The sequence below is a fragment of the Lactuca saligna genome, chromosome 5, assembly GCF_052625555.1.
Source record: "Lactuca saligna cultivar CGN05327 chromosome 5, ASM5262555v1, whole genome shotgun sequence".
In the NCBI taxonomy this organism is placed as follows: domain Eukaryota; kingdom Viridiplantae; phylum Streptophyta; class Magnoliopsida; order Asterales; family Asteraceae; genus Lactuca; species Lactuca saligna.
The window spans coordinates 89,859,038-89,881,004 of NC_136421.1; the positions used below are offsets into that span (position 1 = coordinate 89,859,038).

The following is a 21,967-nucleotide window of genomic DNA, read 5'->3' on the forward strand; positions in this document are numbered from 1 at the left end:
GGACCAACTATGACGTTTCTAAACCACGGGTATTAAACTTCAGATTTTGAGAAACCAAAGTGAACATCTTTGATGTTTTTGCATTAATTAATAAAAATAAGATTTTTTTTTTATGATTTACTTACGAATATTATAGTATAAAAAAATATGCATATGTAGCGATGATTAATAAAATTGGAGTTTTTTTTTGAAAAAATAACCGTTTTTTACAAAAATTGTAGTTTTTTGGAAAAACAACGCAGTTTTTTTAAAAAAAATTGTAGTTTTTTTTTTTTTTTTTGAAAAAACGCAGTATTTTTACAAAAATTGTAGTTTTTTTTTTTGAAAAAAGTTGCTGTTTTTTTGAAAAAAAAATGCAGTTTAAAAAAAAAACAGTTTTTTTAATAGAATTGCAGTTTTTTTTCTGAAAAAATTGCAGTTTTTAAAAAAAAATCATTTTTTTTAAATTAATGCTTTCTAAAAAAAAAATTAAAATCTCCATTTAAAAAAAAACAATTATTTTTTAAAAAAATATATCCGAAATTTGATTTATTATGTTAATTTTTGTTCAATAAAACAAAAAAATAAATAAACATTACATGAGAACGGTAAGATTACGATCATGTCCTTAACGGGTTAATTTTGATCTAACACTCCACCTTTAGTTCTTAAGTTCTCGGGAAACTATATATATATATATTTCATAAAATTTGGTTCAGTTAGGTTTCTTATATTTACAAAACCAAACCCAAACCAAATTTTTTGGTTTTAACTTTTAAGAAATCTAAAACCCAAAACCAAAGGTTTGGATTTGGTTTCGGTTTCGTTGGTTTTTCAGTTTTGCTCACCCCTACATACAAACTGTGTTTTTGCATGCATACTTTGGTAAAAAGGTGTTGCTATTTGGATTGTGCTGGCATAATTTGATTTTCACTACAAATATAACAATAATAACAATAATGTCTATCATATTTACACATTTTTTACACTTGAGATCTCTCTCTTTTCAATCATGTACGTATTGGAGAGGGAGGGATGCAGCAAAGCAAATAATGAAAGTGGGGAAAAAATGAACTAGAAATACTAGATATATATCCCTAACCTAAAGAGGCTGCCAGCCTGACCTACAGTAGTGAATACAGATTCAGTCTTGTGATGTAGTGGAGTATTCAAAAAGCATACGCTTGGATGGGGCGGACTGTAGAAGGACACGCAATCTGCTTGTAAGCTGGTAAATCAACGTCCATTGCATTGCCATCTCTGAATCCTTCATCTGTCTCACAACAGATGCCTGCCAATGCAATACACACAGAATTTGAATTTGATTTCATTTCACGGAATAAAAATTAATGAAATTAAATGTGATGTGATGTGAACCTGAAGGCGTTTCCCCAACTGGACTTCAACCTCCGTACCAAATGAGATATTGCTGGCTATTGATTTTAGGGGATCAACTGTTGGATCAACAGAAAGCAAGCTGGGGATTTGGGGTGCATACACAAGCCTCCATCTGGCATGTCCAAATTCCCCCTTCCCTTCTATTCTTGGCATTAGAGTCTCCAGTGTGGCGGTTGCAAGCTTTTTTAATGCAAGTTGACCGTCCCCTTCTAAGATGGACTCCGCCAGTTGACTTTCAAACACTCTGGCCGCCTACAATACCAAATTCATATATCATATACAACTTAACTTTAATTGCTAATAAGAATATTATTTATTTTACTTCTACCTACCTCAGAGGGTGAGCGAACTTCTTGTTCCACTGATCGTGTGGATGTGACAACCAAATTGTCCTGCCATTTAGTTGCTCGGCTTTGAATCCTGAATTGCCATTCTGATCCAACCAAGGCCAAGTCCAACATCGGATCCAATCCATTATCAGCTTCAAATTTCGCTATATTCAGATGCTCACGCTTCAGCCTCACCTATATACATACCAATGATATATATATATATATATATATATATATATATATATATATATATATATATATATATATATACACTTTCATTTATTTTCTGGATTATATGTATAGCATCCTACTTTCATTTCTGTCATTGGATTTGAGGCATTGCATTTTAGCATTGTGCTTTCAATTTATTCTTATTAAGATACACTACTCTTAAAACACACTCCATTATTGCAGTGAAACTTGGCTTGTGTTTCTATGACATTGCTATAACTTGGTAGACTTTTCAAATAGCAAGGATTTACAATAAACAACTTAATATTTCTTTTACAGCACAGCACTCAGCAGTCAGCAGTGTACTATCATTAATAAAAATTCTCCTATTAAGTCATTGTCCTTTAAAAAACCACCAAATCCTCTATTAGCATTGTATTTTTCTTGTTAGGACATTATTATACTTTGAAAAAGCCACCCAATTAAATTATAGTAGTGAAAATTGGGATGACTAGATTTTTCAAAGTAGAAAGTAGGATTGTTTAATTAAGAAATGCATGGAAGTATGTTGCTATTTATTGCATTTAAGAAAAATACAGACACCCAACTGAAGAGCAAAAAAAAAAGAAATTAAGAAAGATGAGAGTGAGAGTCACCTGTGTTGCGACAAGATTGACATCTCCGTTCTCGAACATTAAGGTGCCTTTGGGTTTTAGTAAGTTGGGGTGAGCGACACCATTCAATTCAAGCTCACCACTGACAGCAAAATTCAGAATTAAAGGATAAACTATCCTCAACTCTGGACCAAGAACCAGCTTCAAGTCCGTCAGCCGAATATCGAACTTTGGTTTACTATTACTATTATTATTATTATTATTTACTTGCCCCATTCCCTTTCCAGCTTCACCCTCTTTACCTGTAATACCAACATCAAGTGTTCGTTCTGTTCAGTTCAGTGGACAAAAATTTGCAATTCTTTCTTCTCCCCTAGACTCCAGTTCACATCAATCAATCAGAATCCCACTGGTGGGGTTGGTTATATTACATATCACTCTTCTCTTCTGTTATGTTTGACTTAATGCAGAAATAATAAAGATCAACTTAACTTAATTAATCCTCCTGTAAGTCAACGAGAGAGAGAGAGAGAGAGAGAGAGAGAGAGAGAGAGAGAGTCTCTTTTTGACTCACTGCACAAAGAAAAGAGGCTTCCTCATTAACTCCTAACTAATTTTCCACAATTTCCATGGTTTACTCAAATACCATTAGTCAAACACCAATGGCGCTATTTCTTTTTCTCCAGACAGCTTTAACTTAATGGGATAAAACAAAGAAACAAGGCCTTAGTGTATTTATTGTGCGTGTGTGTGTGTGTATATTCAAAAGATTTCGTGTATTTTTTTACTTTAAATAACAAGAAGAAAGCTGAACAAATACTCGAATATAAAGAAGGGTTTCAGACAGACACAGACCTGAAGGTTGCTGCTGAAACTGAAATGGGGTATCTGAAGTTGCGGGTTTCAAATTTAAGAAACGTGAGACATATTTTGAAGCAACCACTTGATTGTATCCACCATTAGGCATGCTTGAATTCTCTGATGCTTCTCGGTTTATAGCATTAGCAGCTCCTCCACCCTTTTCATGAGGTAGATAAGCTTCTCCATGGCTCAATTTGATGTTCCCAGAAATGTTGGGTTGTAATATAGACCCCATTATCTGTAGCTGAGTATCCACCTGACCACTGTGAATGAGATAGATAGATAGATACTTAGTAAATGATCATTTTACCCTTGTGAGTGAGTGACTTGGATGAATTATGAAAGCAAAACACACACCTTAAGATATTCTTTGCTCGTACTTCTAAGACTTCACATTTCAAGTCGATTTTATCAGAAAGTGATGCTTCGGTTGTCCTGAGGGGTAAGTTACCTTTCACCGAGAGCTTCCCTTTCCTGCTTACTCTGCTTTCCAAAGATCTGATGCATAACCTATTAGAATCCATGATGATTATGCCCCCAAAGTTTGTAAGTGGTTTCCGAAGTATGGGTGAAGATATCGTTGCCCTGTGAAAGGATGCTGATCCATCCACCATTGGTTGTTCAACCGTACCTCTAACCTATTTATCCACACAAACACAGAATTAGTCACTTAACTAATTTGAATTTGTCAAGTGATTAAACCATAATACTTTTTTTTCTGGTTGGTTTTGAAAAAGAGCAAAATACTGAAAGGAAGCCTTCACCATTTGATCGATTTAGCTGTCTGTTATAACAATAGTTGAATGTTTACATTTCATCATAGAATGTTTTCATATTTTCAGACATGCCCAATTTCAAGCCAAGATTTTTTCAGGAGGGCTAAGTGTGCATTTATGCAGCAAAGTGGGTTTTTTGACAAAATATAGAATCTAGGACCAAAATAGGATATGTTGTAACCAGGACCGAAATATGCAACCATGTTTCATTCCATAAATTGTTATTTATGCAACAATGTTAGGAGTTTTTTTTTACCAATTTATGAAACCATATTTTCACTTTATCACCAATTTATGCAACGATGTTTTCCAGTTTTTAATAAACTTAAGCAACAATATTTTCAGTTTTTTTACTGTACACAACCATGTTCTAACCGATGTTACCAGGAAAAGCAATATTGTATTTTTTGGTCCAAAAATGAATTTTGGTTTCATATTCTACACTAGATGAATTGTGAAAATGGGTAGAGAGCAACAGTATGCATATAGAAGTGAAAGACATGAGAAACCTGAAGCATAATGTCGGCACTTCCATTGAGCCAATTAGCATAAGGAGACAATGCAGTTAGCAACATCATGCCACCATCTTTGACATCAGCATCAACCCTAACTTCACCAGCATCCAGCAAGTTCCAATTCAAACCTTTAAGACTCTCAGCCAACTGAGTATCCCAACCCTCTTCATTCCAAGATGCTTTCTTATCATCCAGGCCCAGCAGCAAAGCATTTTTCCCTTTGGCCCCCCAAGCAGAAGCTGGACCCCACATCCCTTCATTTTTATCCTTTTCAAGAGAATGATTGTCTTCATCATTTTGAACGAAAGTGACAGGGACACTCCCTTGAATATGCACATGACCATTTTGTATAATGGGTTCAAACTTGGCATTGAACAAAAAGCGACTAGTTGAAGTCAAAGATGCGACAATTTCAGCCCTCCCAAGATCAATGCCACCAATAGCACCATCGAGGAGTCTTACTTGTACATCGCATTCGGGTTTTGCAAGACTTCCTCTTAGGTCACCTTCCATGTGAAGGATTCCTTTTATGGGTGCTAAAAGTTGGCGTAATGAATGGACAGCTTCATTGGCGGAAGATTCTAGAACCTGTACGAGTGTGGGGACAAGACTAACAGGGAAATTTAGGACCGCAAAATGCAGATTGGTTTTTGGGCCCAATAAAGTTCCGTCTGCATGGATTGTCGCCTTGTCTCTTTGAATGAATATTTTCTCCAGCCGCAAACCGTCATCATTGCTGTATGCCCCCGCTGCTTGGACACGCTGAGTTTTGTAACTTCCCCATTCCCATTCCTCTCCTTGAAAATCAAAATCTGCCTGAAAAGATGATACGTATAACTAGTCAACTTTTTACAAATTTGCCCTCGTTTATTTTTTTCCACAAGCAAATATTTATTTTAGTTAGATGGAAGGAAAAAACAGGGTAAACAAATATACCATTGTGTCACCATTGCCTCCGCCACTTGCATCTAAAGATCCACGCCAACGGCCTTTAAGCTCGGCCAGACCTGGAAGGTTTAGTTCTTCCAGAATAACTTCATCTGATGGGGTAGCGTGCCCACGAATTTCCTGTAAAACTCCATTAAATACATACAGCATTCGAAGCATAAATAAGGAACATATCACGTATTAAAATTTAAAAGTACAAGTATGTTGACTAATCAAGATCCGGAGACGACATATGGTAATAGGAATTTTTGGAAGTAAATTATTCAATCTGGTTGCAAATGAAATGATTACCTCAAGAAGCTTCTGGAGACTTTCAGCATCAACCCCCACCGACTGTATACTTCGCATAAAAAGATCCTGCAATGCAAATTGGTTGATAGAAAATCCCTAGCAAGCTAATGCTAAGCATAACATACATTTACAACATCTAGATCCTCCTCTTCTCTTATGGTATAGGAACAGGATTAGGATGGGGAAACACGGCTATATTTTGGTAGAGAGCATTCATTCGTGTGTTTTGCATAGACATTAGATTTAGACGAGACCTTTTTGTTGGTTGGATGGGATAGGGACACATGATAAATGATATAATGATAGACTAAAACGTAATAAATGAATGAATGAGGATGACCTTTGATCTAAACTGAAGAGCTGGATCGGTACTTCGGGAAACAAGCCTAGCAAGTGGAAGCATCTCAGCAATTTCAGCACGTGGAACCTCAAGCCTCATTCTCCAGCGACCCATAGAAGATATCACACTCCCTAAATGACCAGCCATTGCTCTTCTTAGTAAGTTCCCTTTTCCTGTTTCTTTTCCAGCTCGTGACCCAGGCAACACGTATTCCCCTTGAAGCTCATACTGGCTATTGCTTTGTTCCAAAACAGCCTTCTCAACAGTTATCTGAAGTAAAGTTCAAACTAAGATTAAACAAATTCATGTCTTTTGCACAGACAAATTATTATTATTATTTGAAACAAAAGATCTGGTTTAACTCAAGTACTAACAACATCCCCGCTCCATCTAGCAGCCAAGTCTAGAGCTTCGCCTAACACACCGCTGAACTTTGGATGTAATAGAGATAAGATTCCATGGCCCCTTCTTTTCTGGAAATTAAGTTGCACTTCTGCCTGAAACAAAAGGAACAAACAAACCACTTAAAACCTGCTGCTAGATACAAGTAAAACACAATTTACCAAGAAAACCCAACTCAGAATGTGCCTCACTAGTCGCAATTAACTTGCACTACAAGCCTCCAACCATTCTCTACTAATTGTTACTGTTGATTAGACACACAATAAGGGAATGAAATTGACCACTAAAAACAACCAAAAAGAAAAAGGATAATTCCTCTGAAAGAAGCAACTAGTTTCTTATTTTCCCATCAACTGTGTGTGTGTGTCCGGTCCAGATAAATGATGTTTAAAACTTTTTCACACTTTGGGAAAGGAGGACGAAATACATGAGGGGAAATTTGTATGAGGAAAGCCTCATTTTGCTGATTTTCTCTCTATTAAGTCATTCTTTCTGCATTCAGTCAAAAAGAAACACTCATATACAGCTCACTGGATGATTAAGTCCTGTCCATATTAGGTCTCCCTTAAGTCAACAAAAACATCACCTCACTGTACATAGAAATGCTTACAAGTGGCATTGGATCAAGGTAAAGAGAAACGAGCTTACCCTTTGTAATGTTCCTCTAAGTGATGCCAGCTCCAATTCATCAAGTGGTAAATGTCGAACCTTGTTACACAAATGTTGGACAGGTTATACGATGCATCTAATGATTTAAGCGAAATCCAGCAAAACCTTTTATCTCAAACTAGTAGAGGCAATCATAAGACATTATCTCTTTTATTTTAAGCGGCAATTCAAACAAATAAGTTACAACTTACAAGATGGAGATAATTATTTACAGTTATTGGTGATTCAAATCAAATAGGTGCACTTAAGAGAAGAGCAGTAAGTACCTCTAGACTGGCCGAGTGAAAAGGCTGATAGCAAACATTGGCCCTTAACTGCCCCTTCTGAAGAGAAAATGACAACATGTTCCCAATTGCATTCTCCTCACCAATGGATCCAATCATTTCAACTGCAAGACTTTCATCTGGCCTGCCAGTTGCATCCAACTGCATTCATTTCAGAATATAAAGCTTTTTTATTATTTGCCCTTACCAAAGTTAATCATGTAGTTACAGTTACTACATCATTCAACCAAAACGCATGTGGGATGGGAATGGGATGAACTCCTTCCAACTTAGGTTAGGTCATAGGTGATGTTTCGTTTGCATTTAATGGGGACTTAATCCGGTAAGCTACGTACGGATGCTTCCTTTTGACTTAATAGACAAGTCAGGAAAATAAGCTTGTCATAAAGGACTTAATGGGCTAAGCACTTAATATGGACGACGGTTTCTGTTTTACTTAACCCAAAAACATGGACTAGTGTATTAAGGCACTAACCATGCTCTTTTTTCCTCCCAACTCCTCGATATCATTAAAAACTGATGAAGATTATGAAAACTGTTTGTTGGAATGTACAAGTAAAAATGGTCATTCAGTCTCCTGAGTCCTGACCTTCAGATGGTTTATTCAGTCTAAAAACAGAACAGACCTTATGGATACAGACAGACATCATTACCCATTCAGCCACTTTACCAATACAGGACTTGATAGGGAAAATAAATAAAAGGTAAAAGGTAGAGACAGACATACCGACCTTAATACACGCACGTGAGATGTTGAGCACTCCAGCTAACTGAGGTGCTAGCATCAACTGATTTAGTTTAAGACCCGTGATTGAAACATCACCAGCAAGAATCTTTGATACCTCAGTCTTCTCACCATTTGTATTTGTTTGTTGTTCGTTTGAAATGCTAATAACAGGCTTAACAACTTTTCCTTGAAACTTGATTCTTCCGGTTGCTTTTAGATGAATCGGCCTTAGAGAATCAAATGCATACGAGGAAACCAAGTTGAAAAATTCAAAGCCCCTCATACGTAAATCCAACTCCACTCCCTCAATAATTACAGCAGGCGTGGCATCAAACTCTCTTATATTTTGCCAGTTTTCGTGAGGGTAAGATGTTTGAACTTTTGTAAACAACTCAAAAGCAATGGATGAAGAACTGATGATGATGCTTTCATGCGATATAATGATGTCTCCTCGAGCATCTCCAAATGATCCTTCGGCTTTTGGTGCAGTCCACTTAATATCGAATCTCCTACAATATAAGAAAAAAAAAAAAAAAAAAACGATAATCGAATGAGATAGATGTTTGTTTCTTTAGTTACTTTCTGCTTAAAGAGAGAAAAATAAATTAGATGTGGCTCAAGTCTTACGGTTTGAGCAATGAGCCAGAGAGTTTTGTTTCTCCATTCAAATCCCCTAACTTGAAGGGTACAAGATGATTATAACCAGGAACATACTGATCCATGATTTTATCAAAGCATAGATTCCCAGAAAAGTTCACATCCATTGCTGTGTCATCTTCCTCGCCCTGTAAAAAATAGTAAACCCAAGATCGGATCATGGAGCCAATATAGAATTTCATTTTCCACTAGTGTCAATGAATAAGACCTTAAAACAGAGAGAAGTTGACGATAAAATTAATGATCTGAAACCATAAAAGATAACAAAACTGAAGACAACAGACGGGAAATGGAAAACCCACAGCCACAGGTACTTAATTAAATTAAGTTTAAGTGTACACAAACAATATGAAATACATTACATGCTAAGATAGAGAAGATGATGCATTATCAACAAGCGATAAGTACCTCTGGACAAATCCATGCATTTCCTGCCCCACGAATCTCGCCACCATCTACAAGATTTGCTCTAATTCCATATAAATCTGCAACCTGCAAAATGTTTGTTCTATGCTCTCTATGAAACATGATTGTTAATTCAATGATTTAACAAGAAAGAGTATGAGCAACTTACACAATTATCAGTATTGAAAGTAAAATTGGCTGATACGTAAGAGAATGGAACCCTGTCAAATGCTGCCACTGCACCAGCCTCTTTATTCTTCATGATTGCCTCATAGGCAGGTGATGTAGGAACATCAGCAACTGAACTAGATAACTTTCTTGAAACCAGCCCACTTCCCACAAATACTGGAGCATCCAAAGGGCCTTGACAGTTGAAAACAGCTGTCACTGATCCTGCCAACTGCAACCACAGATATAGGAAGTTAAAACCACACATTTGGAAATCTGTAGATTCGCATTAGCTTACTCAAAAGGAACATACATACCGGAAACAATAGAGGTTTCATTTTAAAACTTTTCATCAGGGCATTTACTTCCACAGAAGGAACCTGACACATAAGGTGAAATTCTCCTTCCTCTGGTTCAATTCCGAAATCTCCAGAAGCTTCTAGAGGAACCTTGCCAAACCAACCACTTGCATTGTGTAAAAATATTCGTTGAGCTCGAAAACACAGGCTTGCAGATATATCCTACAAAAGGGGAGAGGGGATGCTTATCAAACAAAGGCAATTATGATGAAATTCTAGTTATAAATTGTAAAAATGGGACATACAGAAAATGAAGATGGTGCATCGGATATTTGAAAAGCCAACCCTGTCACATCAAGCTGTCCATGAAGATTCGGAAAACTTTCTCCTTGTGACATGCAAATGTGAACCTGCATACAAATAAACCCCTTATCATCCCACCAATATACAAATAAACCCTAACAATACAAGAAACAGTAGCTATGCTTGCTCCCTTGTTCGATTTCGAAACAAGAGTGATAGGAATATTAATGTACTTTCATCCAATTAGAAAGCAATTTGCCATGATAATTAAAGTAGATTTATCAGAGTAGAAAAAAATTGAAAGTCCAATGATGTAACAGAAAGATGCTACAATACACATATGAATGGAAGTATGTTGCTTATTTCTAAAACTAGAGAATACAAGAAACAGTGTCAAGAGGGAATCACCTCACCACTAGCTCTTCCTTCATACCATGCAATAGGAATTTCTAAAATCCTTTCGAATAGCTGCAGTGCAGAAAAAACGAGTAAAGGAAAGAAACAGATTCAGTACAAGTCTTTAGCAAAAAAAAAAAAAATGGAAATATATTTTCTATGAAGCAAAGCAAATACCTTACCGGAACAAAAAGACTGACGACTTTGAGATTGGCATGCCATTTTTGCTCGACTGTATCAACAAAAACATCTGTAGACAGCCAGCCACCATCTTCTGATGTTACATCAGATTGCCACATCTTACAGTTACCACTCAGTTGCACATGGATACGATTGTAATTATTTTGGAACTTGACATGTCCACACGCATTCTCCATTTCTCTGTAAATATGGAAGGAAACCCAACCCACATAAGCTTAAGACTTACAACTAACAGAAGGGCATTCACATCTTGAGATTTACCTGGGCTCATTGTCACCATATGCAAGCAACAGTAATGTTCCACCTTTAAAATGGACAGAATCCAGAATAACAGGAAGCATCTTCTCAGTTCCTGCTGCTTTTTCGCCATTAGTCCCCCCTTCCATAAGTTCAACAACAATACCTTCAACTTTTGGGACAACCTCTGACTTAATCTTTTCAATGGAACCAACAACCAAGTTTGACCACAGATCTCCCATGCCCCTCTTTTCATCTACATTCATCATCATGATTATTCAGTATTTATTATATAATACCAAAACATTCTGTTTTACCAACATCACAAGAGGACGATACTTGATTAGCTTGAAAACAATTTTGGCCCTGTTACTTAATACTTTTTTTCCCACTAACTGATAACTTGAGGAATGGAAGAAAAAAAATGAAAGAGAGAAAACTTGTAAAAGACTTTCTCTATTAACTTGTTCTTTCTGCATTAAGTCATATACAAACACCCATATATAGCTTACCCGATTACGTCCATTAACTCAATAAATAAATAAATAAATAACATTTAGCATTTATCATTCAGCAAATATATGCTACACTTACGTGCGATTTCTTTGTTACTTGATTGACATAATACAAACAGGAATTGATATCATAAGCTATATATGTTTTCACTTAATGCGAAAACCATGATATGACATAACAGAGAAATTCATGGAAGTGAGGCTTTTACAAACTCAGCATCATTTATGTTTTCCTTTCATTTCCCCAAGTTGGCCATCATTTTCTCATATATTTTTTAAACATCAGTTATCCAGACAGACAGCACTCTATCGAAACAATAAGTTACCTTTCAGTGGAGATGTGCTCCCCAAATGTTCTTCAGGCTTGTCAGACTCTACAAAATAAGAATCAAGAGCATCTAGTTTACTACTGGGATTCTCATCCTTTTTGTGAACTAGGCTAGGATCCAGGAAGTATGCATGTGCTGCAGATGCACTGTGCTCCAAAATTCTTTTTTTGGCTGCTATACCAGCAACAAGCATATCTCCCCCATTAGCCTTCCTTCTCTTAAGCTTACGCCTTAAAGATCCAGGTATAATCCGCGACCAGAATTTCACCCCTGCAATAGGTATATTTACACCAAAAGATTTTTCCAAATCGGCATGTTTCATATCATACTCTACACCCGCATCCATGCAGTGATGATCCTGCCAACGAAGTTTCTCATCCACAGAAAAAACTAATGAATTTACGGTATTCTTCTTCAAAACATCAGCACCTTCTAACGCATTAGATCCTCTATTGGAAACAATATACCCCATTTGAGCAGCCTCTCGAGCCGCATCATCTCTTTCTTCATCCATCCGGGCTGCAGTTTGCTCTCGAGCAATTCTTCTGATTTTTGTACGATTATCAATACCTTCTTCAGTTGACAAATGCTTCTGAAGAACGCCATCTGTAAAGGGTATCCCTAACCACGAATAGTTTCTCTTTTGAGCAACCAACAATGTGGGATTAGACACAACTGCATCAATTACAATCTTTCCGGTTCTCAAACTTGAAAAGGGGTGAAAACGTAATTTTAGAGTCGGGACCTCACCACAAGAGAACTCTTCCTTGTGAGGCCCAATCGAGCATGACTCCAATGTAATGCTCAAAGGAGAAACACTTCGAACTTTACCGAAATGAAGGTCGCGTTGGATATAATCGCTTAATGCTGTGCAAACTGAAGGCAAAAGCTTTGATTCTATTAATGTCTTGGCTTTAAGTTGACTGTACCATAACAACAAGCACACCCCAGATATCACAGCACAGAAAACAGAACACCGGAATAGAAGCAAACCTTCCTCCCAGACTGTGGATAATGACCTAACTATAGCTTTGCTTCTAGTGAAAGGCTCTTTCACGGATTTCACCACAAACCCGCTTCTTAATCCTATATTCTTCCATAAAATCTCAACATTTTCCCCGCATGATTGTGAAAACCTAATCCCGTGAGATATCCAGTCGTTTTTCTTGGCACGTGGAATGATATCATACCGAGATTTTCTGGGAAATTTGTTTCCAAGATAACCCAAACTGTTCAAGTTTCTTGGCTTTAAGGAGGATTGGATAGCTGACCCAACAAATGGGTTTTGAAGTCTGCTACTCATTATCTTCACTAAAAAATCATTTCACAACTTGCAGCTCAAGTATTGGGGACTAAGGACTTACTCTTAGTCCCCCTAACAAAGACATTAAAGAGTAAGGTTGAACGCTGATCGATGTAGCTATTCCAAATTCGACTAACCAAATCTTCAAAACAATTGTAAATTTCTATCTATTTCATATTCACTAACACACATAACAGCAATCAATCCATGAATAAGAATCGGTTAATTACGAGAAATACCCAATTTCCCTTCAATACGATGAATCAAATATAAACCACATACCTTTGCTGCTGGTCTTCTTGTATGGGAGCAGCAAACCGAATAGGGGAGGAGGAGCAGACCGGGGATGTGGGGACAGGGCGACGGAGGGAAATGATGAGTGCGGCAGCAGAAGCAGACGATGGAGGGAAGGGGAGGGGAGGGTGCGAGAGACAAGCAAACGCTTGAGTGAGAGAGGGACCAGACCCTTTTTTTTTTTTTAATTAATAGAGTTTATCAGAGAAAAGCCAATTTTCTATATGAAATTGAGTAATTAAACAAATGTTTAAAACATTAACAAAAAAAGTGTTTCGCTTAACCACTCAGTTAATTGTAGGATCGTCTTATATTTTCTATTTTATAAGATCATGATGATTAATTGATTTGAAATTTGAATCATAAAATCCTACCAAAATCAATTTAAAACATAGAAAATACATTTTTATTTATGAGTTAACCACTCAATCTACTATAATAAATAAAAGTTTTTTTTGCCACATGTCCTCTTCTCCTTCATTTAAACACATGGCATTTTCTAATATTTTTAGATTTTCTGTTTTCCACTTGTCATTTTATTGTATTTTCCATTTTATTAAATTAAAATTCTACATTTTATGTAAAATAATATATATGTAAGGTATTTATTAAAAAAAATTTATATATGTAATGTATCCAATACATTAAAACCTCATTAATTTTAATAATTCAAAAGATTTCTCATTTTTCTTTATAAATTCAAACTTTTCAAATTGTTAAAATTTTATATTTAATTTTTTTTTAAAAGTAAACACACCTAGTAAATTATTAAATGAAGGTTTATTTGTCATAATTTTCTACTTCATTTTAACACTTGTGATGTTGTAAGAATTTTAGAAATTTTATTTTCCACTTGTCATTTTTTAGGCATTTTCTTAAAATAAAAAAATTCCATAAAATTGTAATGGATTCTATAAAGAAATAAAACCATCCTATTAATTTGGTAATAATTTCTCATAAATACTTCAAACTATTTAGTTTCTTTTGCAAAATTTCAGAAGATTAAATTATGTTATGTAAAGTATTACATTATAAAATATTTCATATTTATATATTGAGATTAAAATTTTATTTTTAATAAATCCGTATAATATACGGGTCTCACACCTAGTTAATAATAAATAGTTTAAAGCATATAATCATGGTTATCAAGATCTTATAGTTTTATGATTTTTAAGATCCTATAATCTATAAATAATTTTGATCTTACTATGATTTATCTGAAGTCAGATCCATTATAGGATCTTAAGATCTAAGCTACGATTTTAAGATTTTTTAACACGATCTGATCTCACATCTTTAGTTGTGTTATATAGTCGAGCCTCAAAAATTCATCTATTCAATTTAAAATTGAGCATCATAAGCTGCAAGAAGCCTCATCAAATTTCATCGATTTATTTCGAATTAGACATATCACATTTTTGATATTTCATTTGTAATGTTAAACCTTACACAATCATAATGATTTTGTTTCTTTTCGTAAGTAAGATGTTTTCTTCCTAATTTTTATGGTTTGCATCAACAAAAATTATGTTTCGTGTTTAAAAAACTTATAGTTAAGACCATATCGATGTATTTATCAATATCAAGTTATAATGTATATTACACACTCAATATCTTACAAACAAATTTGAATATGGGTTCATTCTGGTAAGATTTTATGATCACGGTCTTGTAAACATAAAACGGTTTTGGATAGGATCCAAATCTTGACACCCTTGCATAAAATATATATCCAATAAAAATTTTAAAATTAATGTATGTTACATATTTAGTTAAATAAAAAATATTCAATTTTAATAATCATAATAATAATAATAATAATAATAATAATAATAATAATAATAATACGATATGATTCTACCATGATCTCCCCGAAAAACGATGCAAGTAAGATCGAGACTGATTTACCTAGGTGGGATCGTAAGATCATACGATTCTACGAGCATGATCGTGATTTTAACAACATTGTGAACAATTTGAAAAAACTAACCACTTAATTATTATTTTTATAAAATAACCACCTACTGTGGAATGGTTTATTTCGGACTCGAATTATTCGGTCCAACCTATTATGTATGGTGTTCCGGAATGAATGTCCACTATATATGGGATTCTTTATTTGTAAGGCGAAATATCTTCATATTTCAGACTAAGTGGACAAATAAAAAATTGCATCTAACTCTGATGATTTTGAGGTTTTATAGGTTAATTTTCCGTTCCTCTAAATATACTTGTTGATTTTTTTTTAGTTTACTTGAAAAACTTAAGCCTATAATTACGAAATACGAAAAAACTTAAGCCTATAATTACGAAATATGTTCAAAATGTGAAGAACAATTCAGGAATGTCTTACTAATTCATGTTGAGTGTCTTATGTAAGTAGTTATTTAGTCTTAGTAATACCCAAAAGATTAGATAAGTAGTTAGGTTAACAATAATAACCTAACGGTAATTACAAAATACGAAAAAAAAACTAGTCCCAAGTACGAAGCATGGTTTCAGATATAGAACACTTTGGTCCGAACCAAAATAGCCAGTCCGGAATGACGTTTAGTGTCTTATTGAAACAATTTTTTTGTGTGTTTTTTAGTATGACCATGTAACGTCGGTTCCTGATATATATATATATATATATATATATATATATATATATATATATATATATATATATATATATATATATATATATATATATATATATATATATATATATATATATATATATATATATATATATATATATATATATATATATATATATATATATATATATATATATATATATATATATATATATATATATATATATATATATTAAATCAGATTTTGTAACACCCCCCGTTTAATTAATTAATTAATTAATGTATAATAGCCCTAAAATCCATAATTATATAACAAGGTGTTGATTTTGAGGAGTTATCTGGCATAATTTAGAAGTTGAGGTTAAAAGTGTAAGTTCCATATTGGTTTTATAAGTATTTATGAAGGCAGGGACTAAATGGTAACTTCTGAGACTTCGTTGGAAGACATTTTGGGGGTAAGGGGCTGTTTGGTAAATTAGGGATCGAACTTGAGAGTAATTATGGAAGCAGGGGTGAAATTGGTAAATATTGGACCTAAATTGTAATGGATGCTAATGTTGAGGGTTTAATTGGTAAATATCGGATTAAGGTCGAAAGAAAATGATTTCGGGAGGGGCCATTTCTGCCATTATGGCATTAAGTTTCCTAGGGCACGGGTATAAAGCCCATACAAACCCTAACCCTAACAAAACCATCTAGCCGTCACCCCCCCCCCCCCTTTATGCCTCCCACCAACCGTCGCCTTCCCTTATATTTCTGGAGTCGCCACCTGTGACAACCGAAAAACTTCTGGTCAAAGTCAAAGTCAAAGTCAAGTCAAGGTCAACGGACCATCTGGTCAACTCAACTAGTGCTTATATGTTAGGAAATTCTTTATGTTTTCTAATGTTCAACTATAATTCCTAATGAAAAGTAACACTTGAAAGTCTCAAAAGTTCAAATTTTAAATCCCTAATTTGATTTAGGGAAGTAACAGCTCTATAAAGCACTATTGAGTACCCTTCGGGGGTATATAACACTCAAAATAGAATGTTTCTAAGTCTAAGGACCTTGCACTACAAAGAAAAACATTAATAAAGGCTCCCGGAAAAGTCTATCCCAATCTCTCCCACTGTATCTCTCTCTCTCTCTCTCCCAAATCTTTCCAAGAATATGGAATATCTCCCAAATCTCTCCCAGTGTGTGAAATCTCTCACAAATCTCTCAAAGTACGAGAAATCTCTCCTAAATCTCCTTATGTATCTTCCTCAGTCAAGAACAACCCAAAATCGGAAGAGGAACACCCAATAGGACCCTCTTAGACCGAACTCCTCTTGGTCCTGAACCTCTCGTCCAGAACCCACTTGGTCCGGAATCCTTTTAGGCCGGAACCCCTCCCTACTTCGAATGCTTCTGATGAAATCCGGAATGCTCCTATTTGCTTCGGAACCTCTGAAGTAGCTCCGGAAGCCTTAAGTACCGAACCCTCTCGCAATTCAGGAAGCCTCCTACCCGGAAAATCTCGCACCTCAGGACTCCTTGACTCCGGAAGATCTTGCCCCACCCGCCTCGTTTCAGAAACCTTGGGCCGGACCGGGCTCCGCCTCCTGACCCGGAAACCGAGAGAAGTCGTCCGGATCTGAGCAAGCGACTTCGGAACTTCGCCTGCGACTCCGAAACTTCGAGATCTAGCTCCGGAACTCCTCTGTTTGCTTCGAAAATCCGAGAAGATGCTCCGGAATTTGCTTAATGGCTCCGGAATACTTCCTAAGCCTTCGGACCCTCACAGAAACCAGCTCCCACTTAGGATTTTTGGCATTTTTGGACCTTTTTATCATTTAAAGGCATATCACACCAAACTCAAAAAATTTCCTATCCTAAACCCCTTAAACCCCCATTTTATGCCAAAATTAATTATTTTAAACATATGTGTACAAAATAATACCCAAGATTTTAAAGAGATTTTTAGAGGATAAAAAGGGTTTGACTTTATGATGTGATGCTAAATCCTCCATTTTCCTATGCAAATCCCAATTAAACACACATTACCCTTTGAAAATAAGCTTTACCCACCAGTTTTCCATGCAAATGTCAAGTCACTCCTTATCCCTCCATCTAGAATACGTGAACTTCTTCTTCCCCCTTATCCCATTTCCCACTTTCATCTCCAGCAAGCTCCTAAGAATTCTCTCAACTCCTTCAAACTCCAAAGTTCATTCCTTCAAGGAAAATTTCCATAATTTTTGTAAGTGTTCATCCTCTTTTACTAGTGATTCTTCATATTATTCCTAAAGACTTCCTTATATTTACACATATAATTATTCTTAGGATTTTCTAAAGTTCAAAAAACACCTCCAAGTGCTAGAACTTGGAAATTTTTTACATCTCTTCCAACCTTCAGCAAACTAAACCAAGGTGAGCTTCATACCCCACCTTTTTCCTAAGCTTTTATTGATTTTGGGGGAGAGTACAAGTCACCTCTTGTTCTAAATTCTTGAATGATTGCATGAATACGTGTGTTTGATATGTGTGTTGAAATATTATTATATATTTTTTGTTATATACAACTCTCTATGAATGTGAAGTTCCACAAAACTCATGAAAATAAATAATATTTTAATCACTACATAAATAATACAATTTACAAAATGAGCCTCCCAAGTTTTGGGGAGTGTTCAACATGCACCCTTGTATCCATGCTTTTCATAACTAGAAATCAAAGTTGTTGTAATAGACCTTGAAATGTTGATACCAAGCCTAGAATTTCGAAATTTAACTTTGTGTTCCATAAATGACTATTTGCAAACTGTAAAGGGGTTATTTATAAAATTTAGTATAAGTAAGTTCACCAATAATATATGCAAATAGAACCTTTATGACAGAAATTTTTGCATGTCATAAAGCTGCTGTCATAACTTCACACAAGTCTTAGCTTTACACAAATCATAACTTGGCATTTCCCCGGTAAATGGGGTCTCGCTTAGTGATATATATAGAGAGGGGAGCCATTTTAACCGGCTTCGCTAATATTGAATCGATTTGATAAATATTGAAAGCGGATTATTTTCAACAAACGAAACGAAACGGAATATCTAGTCAACAAGTACAACTGTTGTTATTTATTTAGTAAATAATCGATTTTAACGATTTGATCAAAACGGTTAGTATTCTAGTCAGACAAATCTTGACAGTACATATATTACATACAATGGTGTACGCTTAAGTCCTGTAAGAGTTATAACCAGAGTCTCCTGGAAATGGAGCGGGAATTTGTGTATAGATCTATACGGGGTTGATACCCCACACCTTCGTTGTTCGCTACAGCTAGACCGACCAGTCTAGGGTGACAAATGTCTTGAACAAACCGACGCTAGAAGAATGTCATAACAGGCACTCCGTCATATTAGTATGGTTATAACGACTCACTAGAATATATCAGAAGTGTACTTATATAGATTTCACCTTTGGTTTATAATCAACTGTGTTTTGAATCACCTCAAACGAGACTATTTACACAAGTGTTATTGTTTTAAAAGCTACTATTTTATACATAAGAAAATATAGGATTTTCTGGAGGAAACGATGTTATATGATTTTGAAAACAAAGAACTAAGACACACATGCAATTATACTTGATTTGAAATAAGACTTACATCGATTCTGATAAGAAAATATTGGATTTTCTGGATTTCTAAACTACCATCAAAGTTTTATACAAAAATACCTATGTACTCACCAACATATTTTATGTTGATGCTTTTCAAACGACTTGTATTCTCAGGAAACCAATAAGCAGGTTGTTGGATCATGGACTCAAGATTGTTTTGCTATCTTTTGGAATTTGCTTACTAATGTCTCTTTTGTGTAGTATTTGAGAACATAAACACAATGTAAAACAAATGTAAGCTTGTGTTAATGTATGATGCTTGGATTTGCTATGTTTCATTTATATGCAATTGTTATGGTACTACACAATGAAGTCACCCGCCTCTGGACGTTTCCGTCGTTCTGGTTCGGGGGTGTGACACCACTAGTGTGTCGAGGTCGCTAGTCACCGAGCCAAGTGCCGTCGTCATCGTTTTTCCGTTGTGACTGGAGATGAAGAACGGCGGAGGACTTTGTGCAGTCGGGAGTGGAGAGGGCCAAGTCACAGCCACCATGTTGTTGTGGTTGTTGCTGCTGGAATACATGCCCACCGCCAGACGCCGTGACTTTCCTTGCCTGGGAAACAAGTCGTGGAGGAGCCGCAACCCTCGTTTGAATTCTGATGCCACCATTTCTTCTTTTTCTCTTCTTTCCGCTAACTCCGTCTGCCGTCTGCACCGCCGTTAACTGCTGCCGCTACCGTGTTCGTCGACGACAACCACCTCCTGCCGCCATTTTTCATCCTACTGTTGTATTTTGACACCACCAGCCACCATGGAGGTGGCTGTTAGCTGTGTGGGTGTGTGATTTTGCATTTAATATGCGTTGTGTGTGTTTTGTAAAGCCGGAAAAATCAATAAAAGGTCACCACTACCACCACCACCATCTGCCACCGCGGCCACCACAGGGTGGTTGTGTATGTGTTTATTCCCTTAGATGTGTGTTTATTTTGGGATTAAAGATTTGTACAATGTAATTAGAAAATGGAATAATAAAAAGAAAGTTCAAAACCACCACCGTAAGGTGGTGGTTGTCGCCTCCTGCCGCCACCAGCCGCTGAGTTGGGTGGCGATGTGCTCGTTGTGCTTTGATTCGATGGGATACCTGGACAAATGGACTAAAACCCTAATGGGCCCAATAAAGCCCTAATTGATCAAAAGACCTAGCTATTAGGCTAAGATGGGTTGGAAACCCTAATTAGGGTTTAGAAAACCCAAACATTGGATTTATGGGCCTTGGACTTATTAGGACCCACATTTGGGCCATTGGAATGGAATTGTGTATTAAGCCCAATCACACCATATGACTTATCTATTTGAGTGATGGACTTAATGGGTTACGTGAGAAACACTTAACCCTAGTTGTCATATTATTTGAAATCCTAATTTTGGGAATTTGATCGGAACCATAGTCGAATTATTCACCAAACTTAATATATTAATTAATAACCATTTGCATTCAACCTAAAGCAATATTGGACTTGATGGATTAAGTCCTTAACGGGTTAAGTAGGAACACTTAACCATAATCATCATTTCATGTAAGAAACCCTGATTTTTAATTGGGCCTTGAGTTGGGTCTTTTTATTGGGCTTTGGTAATTGGTCCATTAATGGGCCATCCAAAATCAAGTATATGGACTAGAATAATTTAATGGGATTTATTGTAAGGTCTATGTAAGAGGTTTGGGCCCAATTTGGAAAATTAGGCCATAGATGGGCCTCATTGATTATGAGATATTGGGCCATTAGAAAGGCCAAAATTTTGGACTGGACTAAATGGATGGGCCTTAAAATAAGACCATGTAAAGGTTTGGGCCCAATTTGGGAATTCGGGCCATATGTTGGGCTTTAGCCCATTACTTGACTTTTGGGTCTTTGGAGTGTGAGTTGGACCTTGGGCTTGGAACCCAATTATTAATTGAGTATTGTTTGATGTTAACAGTTCGGGAATCTGTCAACCAACAACTGGAGTTTTATCTGTGGGACTTCAGCAGTTCCAGGTGAGTTCTCCTCACTATATCAATAGGGTCTAAGGCACCAATGTCGGCCCTTTATGGATTTGTATATGGTTATGGCATGATATATTTATTAAGTACATCATGGTAGTTAGGATGGTGATATGCTTATGCTTAGTGACCTGGTTAGGTCAGTGTCCTGGTTATAGGATGATGATATGTTTGTGACTGGTTGGGTCTGTATCCCGGTTATTGGGATGTTGCTAGGATTAGTGATTTGTTAGATCAGTTTGACTGTTATATGATATGAGCTAGCGTATGATATTTTTGTGCACATGTTTGTTTGGTTGGGGGTTGGGTTGAGGCGGTCCTACTTTGTGTTGTAGTC

At 36.0% G+C, this 21,967-nt stretch overlaps 1 protein-coding gene across 1 annotated transcript; it reads right to left on the reverse strand.

The window, feature by feature from the left end:
* Positions 1–887: 887 nt before the first annotated feature.
* On the reverse strand, positions 888–13,590 carry EMB2410 (embryo defective 2410). The gene is made up of 24 exons (XM_078997472.1): positions 13,403–13,590; positions 11,815–13,301; positions 10,998–11,229; positions 10,718–10,916; positions 10,548–10,607; positions 10,142–10,246; positions 9,855–10,058; positions 9,539–9,769; positions 9,373–9,456; positions 8,935–9,092; positions 8,312–8,816; positions 7,563–7,721; positions 7,276–7,335; positions 6,600–6,722; positions 6,226–6,495; positions 5,886–5,951; positions 5,583–5,714; positions 4,641–5,462; positions 3,713–3,993; positions 3,350–3,618; positions 2,537–2,796; positions 1,710–1,901; positions 1,357–1,629; positions 888–1,270 (listed from the first exon to the last, which is right to left on the reverse strand). Exons 2-24 carry the CDS (start codon positions 13,118–13,120, stop codon positions 1,124–1,126), a joined length of 6,138 nt encoding a protein of 2,045 aa, XP_078853598.1. The 5' UTR covers positions 13,121–13,301; positions 13,403–13,590; the 3' UTR covers positions 888–1,123.
* Between the last annotated feature and the right edge of the window lie 8,377 nt (positions 13,591–21,967).